General features: G+C 30.7%; 1 protein-coding gene across 2 annotated transcripts in view; it reads right to left on the reverse strand.

Moving 5' to 3' along the window:
- Positions 1–5,386: 5,386 nt before the first annotated feature.
- The window catches only part of Polr1C (RNA polymerase I and III subunit C), a 45,925-nt gene continuing 34,168 nt past the window's right edge, over positions 5,387–17,143 (reverse strand). For both annotated transcript variants that reach the window (XM_035352693.2, XM_035352694.2), the window contains 4 exons: positions 16,918–16,984; positions 16,671–16,790; positions 13,602–13,718; positions 5,387–5,619 (listed from right to left, as the gene is read on the reverse strand). In XM_035352693.2, the coding sequence (XP_035208584.1) occupies positions 5,504–5,619; positions 13,602–13,718; positions 16,671–16,790; positions 16,918–16,984 (420 nt within the window). In that variant the 3' untranslated portion in view covers positions 5,387–5,503. The remainder of the gene's footprint in view (positions 5,620–13,601; positions 13,719–16,670; positions 16,791–16,917; positions 16,985–17,143) is intronic.

Genomic DNA, 17,143 nt, shown 5'->3' on the forward strand with positions numbered 1-17,143 from the left:
AAAGAAACAATTATAGCCTCAATTAGTTCCCTTTTATTTGATGGGCGCCTCATTCGGACAAGTTTTCAAACGGTGCCACAAATTTTCGATAGGATTGAGGTCAGGACTGTTTCCTGGCCATGACAAGAATTTAATGCTCTTTGTACGAAACCACTTTTTTGATATTTTGGCCGTGTGGCAAGGAGCAGAATCCTGCTGAAAAATAAACAAAGCATTGTTGGGAAAGAGATCTCTGATGGAAGGTAAAAGTTTTGGTTCTAGAATAGTGTCAATGTATTTTCTGGCATTCAGTATCCCATCGATGACATGAAGGTGACCAATACCATCTGCTGACATGTATGACCAAATCATAACACTAACTGGGTTCTTCACAGTTGCTTGAATGCAGTGAGAATGTAGCTCTTCTCCTATTCTACGTCTTAAATATTTTCGCACATCACTACCGAATAACGATATCTTAGTTTCATCACTCCATATAACTTGTGACCACTGTTCATCTGTTCAATTAATGTGTTCCTTTGCCCACTGTAGTCTTTTCTTTTCGTTGCTGAAAATTAAGATAAGGCTTTTTTCGTGGAATTCTACCTCTCAGTCCGTCTGTTAATCTTCTCCTGATTGTTCTTGAACTGACAGAAACACCAGCATCATTCAGATCACTTCTGATGGCCGATGATGACATTTTTCTATCTTGGAGACATAGTCTTTTTATTCTTCTGTCATCAATAGATGTGGTGCACCTTTTTCGGCCTTTTCTTTCTTTGTTTTTTATTGAATTTGTCTCCTGATATCGTAAACAAAACTTTCGGACTCCAGATGTAGTCACTGAACCACCCACCTGTCTTGCAATTTCAGCATAGGAAAGACCACTTTCTCGTAACACAATAATACTACATCTCTTTCTAGGTGTCAAATCTACTCTTTTATTTGATGTCATTGCTTCTAGACTAAATATTAAAAATTTTTACAAAAATTCCTACTTGTAATTGCAGTGTTACAGAACAAAGCAAAATAATGAATTGTTTCATGTGTAAACATGATGTCAGCTTCTACTGGCAGTTACTAACATTTGATTGGTTCTCAGAACAAGAACAGTGATTGGAAAGCTAGACATTACAAACCACTTCATAGCTGTGTTTTTTATTTATATTAAAGTATATATAACTTTTTTTGTATTGCAAATAATTGAATTTTGTGTTTTGTATTGAATTCAGTAATAAATTCTCTTTAAATAAAATGATATATACAAGTTTGCATTTTGCAAAACGTAACATTTTCTATAAGCATACAAAGTTAAAAAACATAAAAATTTTCAAAACAGTCCACAATTTTGGCCACCACTGTACATACAAAAAAAAAAAAAAAAAAAAAAAAAAAAAAAAAAAAAAAAAAACCCACTCAAATTTTCTTATAAAAAGTCTACAATAAATGACAAATTTTTAATAAAAAAAGATAAACACAAATCTAAATTGGGGGAGGGGGAAAGAATCAAACAAAGATAAATTACAAAAAAAATTTAAATAGATGAAGTTAAAAACATAAATAATTAAAATAATAAAAATAAGATTTTTGAACAAACAGACAAAAGGAAAAAGAAATAAGCAATCTTCACGAGGCAGTTAAATAATAAAAATCCATGAGAGTAAGTTTCACTATATTTTTACAAGTGAAACCTTTTTTTAAATGCAAGGAAGTACATTGTTTTATCATAAACAAACAAAAGAAAAAAAAAGGGGGGGGACTTCACTCTCTTCACCGAACTCTTGGCCTTGAAATCGTACCAATATTCCATGTCAACTGAAGCTGCATTGAGTATTGCAGCAGGAATATCAAAATTCTAGACAAATCAATAAAAATTTCAGAAAGAAAGAGGAGTATAAGCATACTTATTAATTTTATAAATAAAATTCTCAGACAACTAAAACCATGACAATGGAAGTTTTGGTAAAACAGGATAATTTATTAAAGACTTGGTTTTTCCCCGTTGAAAAGAATCTAAAATAGAAAATGCCTACTAGACCTCTTTTTATACTATATAAATGAAGAACGGAAAAGGTGTCAATAATAAACTAATTAACAATTTACCATTTGAAATGCATTTACCTGTGCACTTATTTACAGAAGCTCCTACATAGCTTCTATGAGACAAAATCCTGATTTAATTTATAAAGAATTGGTTCAAGGTTATAAAGAGTAGATAAAACAGCACACAAACATGCTACAAGTTATTTAAAAAATAGATACTAAGGCTAGAAACAAATGTGTGAGTGAAGGTTTAGATGCAATTCCAAATCCTGCGCCCACCAGCGGCCGAGCAGTAAAACCGCTGAACACTGGTAGTTCGCTCCGAGGTTCAAATCCCACGAACGGGCTGGCTGCATGGGCGTTTTCGTGGTTTTCCCCCATGTGTAACGTGTATACGAGACAGTTTCCCTTAGAAAGTCCTCCACGAAGGCATCCCTTCCCTTAGGCAGATAGCCCTAGTGTGCTTTGCCGTATTCTCAATACACCATACACCACCAAATCCTGCACTGCATAAAAGAATAGAAAGAGTGGTCTTTTGACTTACTACACAAGAAAAAAAAAAAAAGACTTTTGAAATGGGATAATGCTGTTTGAAATTCAAAGAAAAAACAAAAACTAAAAATTTATAAGAAATCTTTCTAAAAACGACAAACTATACTGAAAGGAGTTTGTGATGCTTGTTGGTTTACAAAAAGTACTTTGTTTTTAGCTCAAACATATTGCCAAAATAAAAAGTTCTAAAAGATGTATTTTGTAATCCTGAAACAGGTTACTGAAGCGTGAAAGAACTGCAAAGGAAACCAAAATACCTCAAAAAGAAATTGAAACATATTTTACATCAACAAGATGTTTACACAAACATGAAACACTCATTAGAGATATTAGAATATATGTTCCTAGTACTGAAAATCAATGGCAACCAGATTTCCCTTTAATAAGTATAACAGAAGAACAAATTATTTATTAACTGTAACTGACTGCTTTAGTAAATATCCATGGGCTATTCCATAAACAGATAAACAGGAGAAGAGATCATAAATCCGTTTACAAAGATCTTTAAGGAGTGAATTCACACAAGGGTTTAGATCAATAAAGGTAGAGAGTTTATCAATAAAGATACTCATCAACTGTTTAAAGATAACATTCATTGGTTTACTAGAGAAAATCCAGAATTCAAATGGGCTATAATTGAATCATTTAATAAGATTTATTATGCTTATTTAATTATAACAATTCATATCATCAATTTATAAAACTGACACCTGTAGAAGCATATGATAAAGATAATGAAGCTGTAGATCACAAGAATTCACATAAGCACAGAGAAATTCTAGTTAAATATGATAAAAAAGACGAAATATATAAAACTAAAAAACAACAGAGAAAAAGGAAACAAAGTTTTTGTTAAATGGTTAGTACATATATATACAAAAAGTTATAATTTCTGGACTGATGAAAAAAAAAACTTTTAAAATCCTCTCCAAAATTCTGAATTTTCTAAAAATAATTTTTTTTATATATAAATTTACTTCTTCCTTTATTTTGCATAATATAATTTTAAAATATTATTTTAAGTTTTTAAATAAAAAAATTATATATATTTTTAACCACATACATTATTAAAAATTTATCCTTTTAGTAGTTCAAAAAATGCAATTTTTATTATTTAAATTTCCTTTATATAATTTATCGTCAGCATTTTTCCAAATCATTGTTTCATAAAAAAATTCACTTTATGCATGTTCTTATTTTTAAAACACTTTTTCTTAGAAAATTTGATTTTCCCTCAAAGTTTCCTTGTGTAGGAATCTCCAGGAGACCTAAGTCTGAAAATAAAAGGAGACTTGGAAAATAATTAAAACTGTTAATTTAGGCATTTTTAAAAACTCTCTATGTATATTATATGCTTTCTTATCAGAAAAATTACTTTTTTTTTTTGTTTTGTTATTGTGTTACATCATCTTCAAAGTGTCCTCACACGGGCATTTACTAACTATTCATGGATCAATCTGATAGTTAACAAGAGATAAAAAATTGTATTTATTGCTTTTAAATACTTAGTTTATTAACCAATAACAGGCAGAATAAAAGAAAAATTAAGCATTTTACACTTTGTCAAATGGTAACAAAATCAGATGTATTTTAAATTCCTACTAAAGAGTTATATGTTGATTCCTGATAAAGTGTTCATATTTTTTATATCTGCTATATTGTCTCTTTAAAAATTATACATGGAGATAAAAGGATGTTGTCATCAAATGTTATTTGTATTGCCACAGTTTTTTAAAAAAAATATTTTTTACTTATTAAACATATAGAAGATACATAATGTTATCATATTAATCCAAATACATATTCATCTTAACTATTTCTTTAAAAATAATACATGGTGAACATTTGAAAAGTGATATGGACAAAAAATGAGATTTCGGACTAGAAGAAATTTAGCAGATTAATGACACAAACATACAATTTTTATCATACGTATATTGTTCAAATGTCATTTATGGTGTTTCAATGTGCTGATCAATTTCAACAGGAAAAAGTGGGTGTTGCCATTTGAAGATTTCATAATTTGTTTACTATAACCGTAACCAGAGAGATGTATTGTTTTAAATCATCACACTCTTGAGAACATGCATTCAAAAAACAACACCTGAAATTTCATTTCAATTGGTTCAGCGGACAGGCCACTAGGGGTTTTTATGACCACCTTTTAACTACTTAATAAATCTTATCCACTTAATGACAACACTCAGAGGGGAAATAATAATGCAATTAAGATTCACAGTGCACAAATTTCATATATTTTTTAACTCAACAAATTCAACCAGAGTTCAGTTTAGGTCTTCTTTCATATGCATCATTCAATTATAAACTCGCATATATGCTAAAAAAATTTCCACGGGTTTGCACAGAAACATTTGTTCTTAAGTACAGTCATTAAATAAAAGTTTCCCAAGGTATCTGTTCACATGTACCTTCTAATGCTTACAAAGTCTTTTATGCCCTATTATCTATTACTATTCAAATCTTAAATCTAATAGAATATGAAACTCTAAGTTTGGTCACAAATAACAATTATTATGTCCTTTTGCACCTATTCTTGATAAACAAGCAGTATTTTAAAGTACCGCAAATGCTTCATATCATAACACATTTAGCCTTACAATTTTGCTACTCACCTGCCACCTTCATCAATATAAAAAGATGCAGCATTGGTTTACAATGATCACACTTTCTTTTATATGACATTAATGAAAACTGTAATATGAAATGCTAGATTTTCAGAGCTAAAAGCAACATGTCAATACTCATGTATATATCAAAACCAACACAAGTGAGAAAAACTAACTCATGGAAATTAGAAGACAGAAAAATTTTATTTATACAGTACATGAAATCAAAAAGTTATGTACAATGCATTCAGTATCTACATAGAACTGTTTATGTACAGAAAATTATCACAAGTTTCTTCAAACTAAACTTTTAATGATTTGAGTTCAGTCAAGAAGCTTCTACATTTTTCTCGCAATATGTCTATAGCTTCTGTCACTAGAATTTCCGGAGCCAGAGCTCCAGCTGATTCCACTGTAACTGAAAACGGATAAAATCAGTTAATATAAATCAGTAATAACTCCTCATAGTTTCTCCTTCAGACAGATTTAAACAAATTCCATGTATCATTTCCCAAAATTTTTCCATACTTTGAATATTAATGTTGGAAACAAAATGAGAATGTCTTTATTTGCATTTACTTCATTTAAAATTAAAGCACAAAGTTAAGTTTCAATAAATTAATCGAGGGCAAAAAGGTCTATGAAATAACACTAAATTAATTCATTGTGAATTGTAAGAAAGTACAGTTGTCAAAAACACAGCCCCAATAACTTACTTTAGAATTATCGTTGTGTAAAGCATGCTACACCTCAGCTTTCTTCTGGCAGAAGTTTCAGTTCAAATTTAGAACTTTAAAAATGAGGCGTAAGAGAAAAAAAAAGGTCCCTTTGGGTACTTGGTGGACAAATATGTACTTAATGATATGATTAATTTTGTAACTTGTTCTTACTTATGCTTATATTTATTGTTTCACTAAGATGTGCCTCTTTATTTGTGGATTACTTTGTTTGACTTTGTAGTTTACCATACGGCGAGCAGTCATGCGGGAAGAAAAGGTAGGTTTAATTTTGATATTTTTATTGGAAAAAAAAAGGTCTATCTTTGAGGAAATAAAATTATTAGTTAATTTTTTAACAATAGTAATGTCAGCAAATAATCATTTATTGTTGATTAGGGCAGAATTTTAAGAAGTGATAATATTACATGTGCATGAGTTTCTAATGGACTGAATGCACACAAAACCAATAAAAGCTGAAATTTATTAAAAAAATTATATAAAATTTATTTATTTAAAAAAAATTGAATTTACATGAGCTTATATAAATTTCAAAAAAAAAAAAAAAAAAAAAAAATTCTAGAACTTTTCACAACATAAAAGTACTCATACAGCTCTTCTCAGTATGATAGAACACAATCAGTAGTTACCACTTAAAACTAATAAGAACCTTAAACACAAGGCACTGCAAAGAGAAAGCTTGCACGTTGATCTCTGCGTATTCTGAACTAAACAGAAAAACTGATGCTCTCTCCAGTATATTATCCCCTCTTCTTCAGAGAAATTTCAGGTACCGATTTTTCAAAGATTGCTGGAAGGCATAAGGAGTTACATACGGCTGGATATAGTTACAGTGGGATCCTTTTTACAGTGGGATTTTGCCATGCTTTGCATGATAAAGATTATTTGCCAAAACCATTACCAGCTTGGCACTGTCTCGCCAATTTGACGAGATTGAGGTAAATGGACTTACTCCTGTAACCATAGCTTTAGAGCAATGCTTTGCATTCTCACACTTTTCATACTACTTTTTACACAAGAGACACAATTTACATATAATTTCACTAAAATTATTTATATGTATACAAAACTTGTAATAATACTTTGAACACAAACTATATATAACTAAAATGCTACCAAATTTGAAAATAGCATACAATCTGCATAGAAGCAGGTTGATAATTTTCATATGCGAACCAATAACATAGATTATCGTAAACAGTGTTAACACAAGTGTAAAACATGAAATACTCCATGATTATTGAAATCCTTAAGCCCAATTTAAAAAAAAGAAATCTTATCAATGATATCAATTTCTTTTTCAAGATTAAAAAAAAAATGGTCACTATCATTATATGTTCTGCAATATCTACAAACACATATGAACACTGCACACACACACACACAAAAGGGGGGGGTCAGTTCTATATCTCTCGTTCTACTGGGCCAATTGACGAAATTCAACTTGCATTTTCCATGGCTCGAAAGCGCGACTTATGTACATATTTATATATATATGTATTATATTTATATATAGCGTTGTTCTGATATAGGTATTTTAACACAAAATCGGACTTTTTCTGAAATGACATGCCATTTTTTTTTCCATATTTCGATTCTACGACTCAAATTATGCCAAACTGCCAAGTTTTGTAAATAATCACATGAGCAGTTTTTAAAAAATTAGCTCTTAAAATTTTAGCTCCTCAATGTTAGTTGAATTTGATATATATTTGTTAATATCTCCTTTTTTTTTTTTTTTTTTTTTTTTTTTTTTTTAATTAAACTTACTCGATTCCTTCTTCCAGAATTTGAAATTTAGGCTTAATCAAAATGATTTATTTCTAAAATCTGTATTTTTAAATATTATTTTATAAATTTTTTGAAAAAAAAAATTTGTATTATAACCTATAAAATTTTTAACATCATCTTAAAATAGATGTGTTTCTAGGTACATCTGCAAAAAATTAGAGTTTTTTATTTAATATTTGTAAGATGTACATGAATTTACATATTGGCACGTTTTCAAATTTGGCATATATGCCATAAGCGATAATAACGTCAAATGTGGCTTACGTACTTTGTTAAAATTATTTGAAAGTATGAACAATGACTTTTTAAGCTCGTGTACAATGAAAAAAAAGGGTAAGGAAAATAGGTTAAGAAGTTTACCAAGTGAATTATTATTAGTAAATATATAGATTTTTGAATTTCACACCAAATTTTACAAAATTTAATATTTAGGCATAATTAGAGTCATAGAACCGAAATACGGAAAAAATTGGCATGTCATTTCAGAAAAAGTCTGACTTTATGTCAAAATGCCTATATTAGAACAATGCTATATACAGGGTGTTTCATAGATCATGTGACAAACTTGGAGGGGTGGTGGAGCATACGAAAACATGCATTTTTTTTTTATAGGAATGTAAGGTTTAAAGTGACGGGTTAAGGCAGAAACGCAAAAAAACAACACAAGAGGAAAATATGTTTATGTACAAAATAAACGCAAGTGCTTCTTTGTAGCAATACAGTATTCACAATAAAAAATGCAACCACCAGCAGTAATACTTGCTTAATAACATCGCAGAAGGGATTGATGAACATTTTGAAAAACAACAGGCATTTCGTGCATGCTTGTAGCCGCAATGGAAAGTCATGCAACGAGGTCCTCCAATGAGTCAATGGGTGTCTCGTAAATCATGCTCTTCAGATGGCCCCATAAAAAAAAAATCCAAGCTGGATAAATCAGGCGAACGGGGTGGCCATCAAACGAGTCCACCATGGCCAATTTATTAGCCAGGAAATGTCCCATTCAAGTAATTGCGGATTCGCACGTGGTTATGGGCTGGTGCACCATGCTGGAACCACATGCGATCACGAACGACAGCCGGAACATCCTGCAGCAATTCCTGTAGCACCTCTTGCAGAAAAATATAACAACATAAGCCATTTGTATGTGCAGATAAGAGGTATGGGCCTATGAGGTAGTCGTTAACAATACCCGACCACACATTCACGGAGAAGCGGGTTTGGAATGCATGTGGACGTGTGCCGTGTGGATTATGAGTTGTCCACACGTACATGTTGTGGCTATTGAAGATGTTGTCCTGTGAGAAAGTTGCCTTGTCCACGAATAGCACATCCGATGGGAAATCCGCCTGCGCCTTACACTGCTGCAAGAACCAATGACAGAAATGAACTCGAAGAGGGTAATCTGTATCTTGCAAGGCTTGGACTCTCTGCAAATGGTATGGGTGCAAATCATTTTCATGCAATACTCTCCAAATGGTGGAATGACTCAGCCGCAAACGACCTGCAATAGCTCTTGTACTTGCCTGAGATGATTGGCATGATTCATGCACAATGTTCAAGATGGATTCTTCAATGCGAGGTTGTCGTGGACTTCTTCCACTCCTAGTGTCACAGGTGGCTTCAAATGACCCGTTTTCACACAGAGACTGATGCAACCTCTTGAACATTGTGTACTTCAGCATATGCCTGTTCGGAAACCATTCCTGGTACAACCGTAGCACTGCTCTGCTGTTTCCCATTAGCAGCACCATACATGAGATACAGTTCAGCTTTTTCCGTGTGCGCAAACTCACTCATCACACTCGACATCAGAGTTGCGAATGATCCTCTGATGCATCGGATCGTGGTTTGTCTGGCTCACTGCCGCCCTCTACAGCTGCACTGCCAGCCAATCGCAGCTGTTGTTCCTATTACTGTTCCCCCCTTTTTTTAACATTTATTGTGAATACTGTATTGATGCAAAGAAGCACTTTACGTTGATTTTGCACATAAACACATTTTCCTTTTGTGCCTTTTTTTTTTTTTTTTTTTTTTTGCGTTCCTGCCTTAACCCGTCACTTTAGACCCTACATTCCTATACAAAAAATACATGTTTTAGTACACTCCACCACCCCTCCAAGTTTTTCCCATGATTTATGAAACACCCTGTATATGTAATGAAACTGTGGTTCGATGGCATGACATAAATGATTTGATCATGAATGCGGTATAAACTTGCATTAAATTTTTCGGTGAAACAAGACTTTTCCCACGATTCACTCTGAACATAGCTTAAGAAACTCGTGCGGATTTTGTCATAATTAGAACTGGCCGAAAAACGTAATGACAGAACACTTTTGGAGGCACTGAAAAAGAGCACTGAGATGTAGATGCGTAGAAATACTAATTGCATAGATACTTGATGCTTAGAGTGTCCGTCCATTTTGAAGAAGAAAGTTGAGCCAGATTAAATTCCTTTTTTTTAATTTAAATTCTCATTTTGTGGCCAGAATTCACTTGGCACTCACTCTATTCGTGCCTATTAAAGAACATTTACAGTTTTGTTATTATTGCCATAGAAGCGAATGTAGCAGCACACGCATGATTGCAGAAAGGCGTCTGGTCAAGAGGAAAGCACAAGCAAAAGTGACGCATCAGTTCATAGAGAAAGAAGGGAGAGAGTCAAAAGTTTCAGTTTTGGTTTACAATTGGGTTATTGGTCGAGAGGCATCTGCATTAAGGGTTACACAAGATCGCAGGATTAATTTGAATGACGCAGTTTAGACTTAAGTGCTATTTTTAGGACAGATAAATGAAGTTCACAAATGAAATAAAAAAGGTTATAGTGAATTAAATTTAGAAGTTTCCTTTCATATTTTTTATGAATTAAATTTAGAAGTTTCCTTTCATATTTTTTATCTTACATTTCAATCTAACATATATATCCTAAATCGTGGTTTCGACACATGAAAAACACAATTTGAATTTTGTCAATCAGCCCAGTAGAACAGGAGATAAAGAACTGTCCCCCCCTTTTTTTTGTGTGTGTGTGTGTGCAGTGCACCATTCAACTTACAAATCTAAGCATATGTACAGGATGATTCTAAAATATCTGGTAAAAATATACAAGCAGGTACAGGAGATCAAAATACACAGATTTAGTAGTGGAATGTGCATGCAAAAATGATGCATAATGAAGGTATGAACAACTGGTAAGAGAGATTGGTTACATCAAAAGAGGCAAACATTTTAACATTTCCACTTTTCACAATAGCTGTTTGAAAGTATGACCTCCAACAGTAATGCAAGATTTACTTAATATATTAGTATTGGTTTAAAGCATTATTTCATATACAAGGTGATTCTAAAATATCCGGCATAAATGTAAAGGCAGGTAGAAAATCATCAAAATAAATATATTTTATAATGGAATATTTGCATTACAGCAATGGTGGATATGCTTGAATGTTCAGTGATTCAGCTGTGTACTTTGGAACTTGTTTATTATATATCCTGTGGACAACTGCTCTATTTCCATTTGCAGCCCTATCGATAAAATTTTGTCAGCAAGCTTTGCTTTTGTGCAGAGATGTTACAGTGCTTGAAGCAAAGCTGGGAATTATGATTTATGCCAATGGACTGCTTTCACGAACCAATTTCAACACAGCCATTTTCTACCTAAATCTGCCATTTACATGCTCGCATTTCATTAAAAAATCTACTTATTTTGGTCCCTTCTACCTGCCTTTACATTTTTATCATATACTTTAGGATCATCTTTTATATGTACATGCATTCTATTGTTACATCTGGAAATACTGTTTGAATCAGTATTTATTCCATAACTTTCATTTCAGATCTTGTGGCAACATTATGACTCATTTCTTTCAAGTAGTCTGGCAGATGCATGTTAACATTTTACTTGCAATTCTGAAATACCAGGCAAAAATGTAAAGACAGGTACAAGAGAGACTGAAATAAGTAGACTTGTGTAATGGAAAGCTTGAGCGGCAATGGTAGCTGCTGAGATCGATAGTGAAAGTTATCCACTGGCATAAACTGCTATTCCCATGCAGATTTCAAGCAGTTTTTTGTGGACATGAATTTTATTTATGGTACAGCAGACAGAAATGCAGCAGCTGCTCAAAAGATAAACAGAGAGACAGTTGCTGGACCACCAAATGTTAAAGCAAATTAACTGGGAGTTCCACAAAAGTGAATTTGGTATTATGATTGTTGATTATACTTTCAAGCACCTATTGTAAAAAACTGATTGATTAAAATGCTTGTGTTTTTTTGAATTTACTTATCTTTCATACCAATACTTAAATGAGCCATTTCTGCACACGCATTCCATTATAAAATCTGCTTATTTTGGTACCCTTCTACTGGCCCTTACATTTTTGGCAGATATTTTAGAACAACACTGTAAATAAATAAGTAAGATTTAGCAAAGAGGAGACCAATTTTAAAATGTGATATCCTACCAATCCCTTTTTGCTAAAATTTTTTAAAGTTTTTTGTAGTTCATTATCATCACCACAGCAGTCAATGTAAAATTCCCAATAATTTTTCCTTTTTTAATTCAATAACAAAATTTTCCCACATTTTCACCCACAAGAATAGCATGGAATGAAATATTGTGGGCAATATACTGGCATCAGCTAATTCAATTAAAAAAAAAAAAAAGTATATAAAGCAGAAGATCAAAACTCTGCTAACCACATAATCTTTCAGATGTTCAGTTTATTCATAATTATACCTGAACCTAACCTTTTAATTATTTAATTCAAATGAACTCAAACTATTTTATTACAAAACGAAGAAAAATCAGCTGAATATAACACTTTTCCAGGAATGACTGAAAATCACCCATTTCAAATCTTATATGATAATATCCAGTTACTCCACCTGCCAGTTCTGTGAAAGTAAAAATCAGAAGATATTTGGTCGATAATAAAATTCATGGGAAAAAAAGAATAAAGTGTTTCACAGAAAACTCATGCATGTCTAAATATTTTGAAATTATTACATGGAGGAAAATATGGTACTATTCTGTTTTGAGGACTGTGAACAAATTGCAGCGAAAAAGTAATTTTAGTACATTATCACTGTTTTAATAATGTAATAATACATAAATATTCTGATTAAAAATATTATAAAACTGCAAACTGCCAAATCAAACTTTTCCTAAATAAAATCAAACTTTTTCTAGATAATTTTCTGAAAATTGCAAAATTGGTAATAAGTCGCTAAACTTAGCATGGGGAGAACTTGTTTTTGATGCATGAACATATTCAAGTGGTAGCTGGAATGTCTTCCAAGAGTGTGAGCTTCAATTACAGATTTAGCAACTAATTGCCAAACAGGCACAATTTTAAATATCTTTACAGAAACTGCGAATTTATGAAAAATTAACTTTGCACATAAGATCATAAAACTAGAACAGTTTTTAAAAAACTTACAAAAAAGTTGGCAGGTGTGTTACAAACTAAAACCTATCTTGAATTTACAGCAAGCTTAGGCAAAATATAATTTAATTTAGAAAAATATTATTTCAATCATCCTTTTCCCTCTCTAAAGAAAAACTGTTACGAATAGTAGCTGCCAACAAGCTGTTAGTAGTCTTGAAAACTATGAAAGAATGACTCTTTTAATGAAAATAAAATTTAAATAATTTTATCTTTTTTGTTATGATCTACAATATGAAGCAGTTAAAAAATATTAAAAAGTCTGTTACCCAGTTTAACAATTTTTGTAATTACATAGTGGTTGCATTTTTCAATAAGTGCCCTTTTGTGATAATAAAATGGTCTAATTCTAAATTACAAGAAAAAATGCATGGATGAAGGATAAGGGAAAGAGAGAAAAATTATAATATGCAACTTACAAATATAGTGGTCTTTGACTTTAGATACTTCAACACTTTCTTTGAACTCTTCATGAAGATACACATTTCGATTGCAAAGACACTTCCTAACATCATTTACTTTTGCAACTTCCCTGTCTAAAGAAGAAAAGCAAATTAAAAAAAAAAAATCATTTAAGCAAGTGATACTTTCAGCAGTAAATTAAAAGGATTTGTAACTGTTTTAATATAGTTATAACTATAAACACTTGAATTTAGTCAAAATTTGATCTAAAATTGAAGTTTGATTTCATGTATTCTTCAGAATCTGTTCTTTCTTTGTTGTTAGCAAAAAGCGAATGAAACAGCTTTTCATGATTCTTAATCTGAAGCATAAAAGATGATTATTTTACATTTTTATACCTACTACTCATAATAATGCATGTTACTTTTCATATTACTTCGAAACAAACCAGTCATAGAAATAATACATGAAATACAAAAATCTAAACTATTACAATATCTTTTCATAACAGGCCAGCATTTTCATCATGCAATACTAATTGGAAAATGCTTGTTTAAATAGCATACAGCTTTCTATTATAATAAAACAAGCACAGTTTTGTTTTTAATTTTACATAACAAACCTCTTTTTTCCCTAAAAAGACAATTCATTTTTATTGCCATATTTTTCCTATTAAAAATAAAAAAAAGTTTATTTTGAGCTAATTTCTAATGGTTGGCACAATTAATATTTTTGGAAAAAGAGTAAAATTTCTATACAACTGTCAAAGATTGATATAATTCTTTCACTCAAAGTTCAACTTTGCTCTAACACTTTCAGAATAGAATTTCTTAGAGTATTAGTTAAATTTTTCATGAAATCTCCAAAATTATACATTCTTGTAGGTCAGCAACTTAATCATCTAGTCACCAGAAATTGAAGTTCTGATCAGTATTGATTGTTAACTATTACCAAACCTTCAAAACATTGTTAGCTCTTTAACCCAGCCAATAAATATTCTAACACTGAAAAATGAAAACAAACTAGCTGATTTAATTCAAAACCCTTTCAGGAATATCTTAAAACTTTCATCTTACTCAAATCAAGTACCTGGCACTATAAAACGTGCATGTTTTCCCCAAACGCATTTGTTAAAAAAAAATAATTTAAGTCGCATATAAATTTTTACTGGATAATTAAAGATGAAAGAATCTTCCTGAATAACAGTTTAAATGTTACCTGCACTCTGATCAACAATTTTAGATGCCCAAAAGCATAAATAAACTCTCAAAACTTAATGTTAAAATGGTATTCTGAGCCAAACTGCATAGTTGTTGATCAACTAATTTTTTTCTAATTGATTTTGATTGTAAATTTAATGAAAGAAAAACCCCAGCCAGTAATTATACGATTTCAAAATATGTATAAGTTAGGAAAATGCATCAACAATATCACTGTTCTTTCCATACATTACTAATATATTTCACCTTAATTTTGCATACTAATTGGGACACTTTATTTTATTTCCAGAACTAATTTGTAATTTAAATAACAAAAGACTTGAAAACAAAACTGTGAAGATGCACACAATTTAGAGATCTGATCTTGTGAAATTCAGACACTGTAAAATATTCTATTGACAGAAAATAATATAAATAATATTATATAAAATATAAATAAGAATAATATATTAAATAATAATATAATTAGAAAACATTGAATTCTTTAATAGGTAGTGCATATAATTTTAATATAGTGAGGGTTTTATATATACAGTCAAAAGTCTTTAATCTGGACTCGCCAGGACTTTGGCGATTCCGGATTATCGGTTTTTCCGGATTATAGATAATCAACTTAAATCTGGTAAGATGGCATGCAGAAATTATAAAATTAAAAATATGAAACCGTAATTTATGAAATAAAGAGCAATTATGATCTAAAGGAAATCAAAATTTACAAAAAAAAAAAAAAAAAAACTTTATATTTATTTGTTTACTTTATTAAACATTTCTCTCAATGCACGCATGCGTAAAGCATACATTATGCATAGTCGGAATTAAAAAATTGCAACCAGAAAACTATTTGATGTGCATTCGTGATATTTATAATGATGAGGAATTTGATTTAAATCATATCAAAGACGGAGTACATCGAGATGAAATACTACATTTAGTAAGGAACTATAAGCCGAATAAAATAAAAACATCTGCCCTCAAGATAAGGATAGTGCTGACAGATCAACTTCCAGTTCAATGTGTGGCATGGCGTCCCCCCCCCCCGCAGAGCAGCGTGAAATTGATAAACAGATTTTGGAATGATTAGAGAAACAAAGGATATGCCTTTATCCATTTTTTGCAGTAATTACACTTTTTGTTTGATGGACATCGAAACATGCTTTCGCTTTGTAGATCCTTTGGCAGCTCCAGAATTGGAAATTCTTTTTCACATAATCGAAAGTTCAAGCTTACTTTTATAAAATTGCTCTAACAGTCTGCAAAAAATAATAAGTTGGATCCAATTAGAAGATTAAGGAACAACACAATATGCAACACTAACTGAAATAGATAATTATATAATTTTAGCTTAGCTTATATCGTCTGTTATACATTAAACGCGCATGCGTAAACGCATTATGCGCAGTAGTTTTTAGTTTTGAGGTCCAGATTAAAGACTTTTGACTGTATATAGTTTTAAGTATGCTTGATATCTTTAACATCAAATTTTATTTCATCTGTTATTTATTAGCTAATATAGAAATAAAAACTAGCAAATTAGCACAAAAAAATTAAGTAAAATAACACATTTAATATATGCTATTAAATAGATTTTATTTAAGAATTAATTAAATAAGGGTGCAAAAGAACTCGGTTAAAGTGAGCACCAAAGAACAAACAAAATTTTCTTATTATAACCATTAATTACCATTATATCTATGATTTAAATTGTACACATATCCATGTATATTAAAATTTACAAATTACAGCTTTTATTTTTCAATATTGTGTTCACTATCATAAATTGTTCTTGCTTCGAAAAATGCATTAAAAATAATACTGACTAAATAATAAACAAGAAAAATGTTTAATTATTTTTTACTAAAATATTACCTTTCTTTTTTGATATTCTGATAACACCAGGTGGAAAACAACTAGCTAATGTATGAGCTTGTTCATTAACAATTTCCTCTTTTAATTTGATTTGAGGATGTAGTCGATATGATGCATTAACTAAAACATTAAATATGTGAATTAGTATATTCATAAAATCATACTATGCACAAAATAAAAATTAAAAAGAAAAAAAAAAAGAAAAAAAAAAAATTAAAGGTTTTTTTTTTTCTTTTTTTCCACATACCAACAGGTGAAAATTTTGCATGTTCTTTACCGATATTTTTAAAACAGTATGCTTTTAAGTCAATCTCCTGCAGGGAAAAAAAAGGTAAAATAAATTACTAAAATATTATCAAATTACCAAAATAACTACAGTAGGAGCTTAAAGGAAAAAAATAATAATAATGCCACTTAATATACAGCTAAAACATCAATTAGTTGGGATAAAACTTTACAGATCTATAAATTTA

This window comes from Stegodyphus dumicola, chromosome 3, assembly GCF_044657685.1.
Source record: "Stegodyphus dumicola isolate Sdum_Otavi_A_Nest chromosome 3, ASM4465768v1".
NCBI lineage: Eukaryota > Metazoa > Arthropoda > Arachnida > Araneae > Eresidae > Stegodyphus > Stegodyphus dumicola.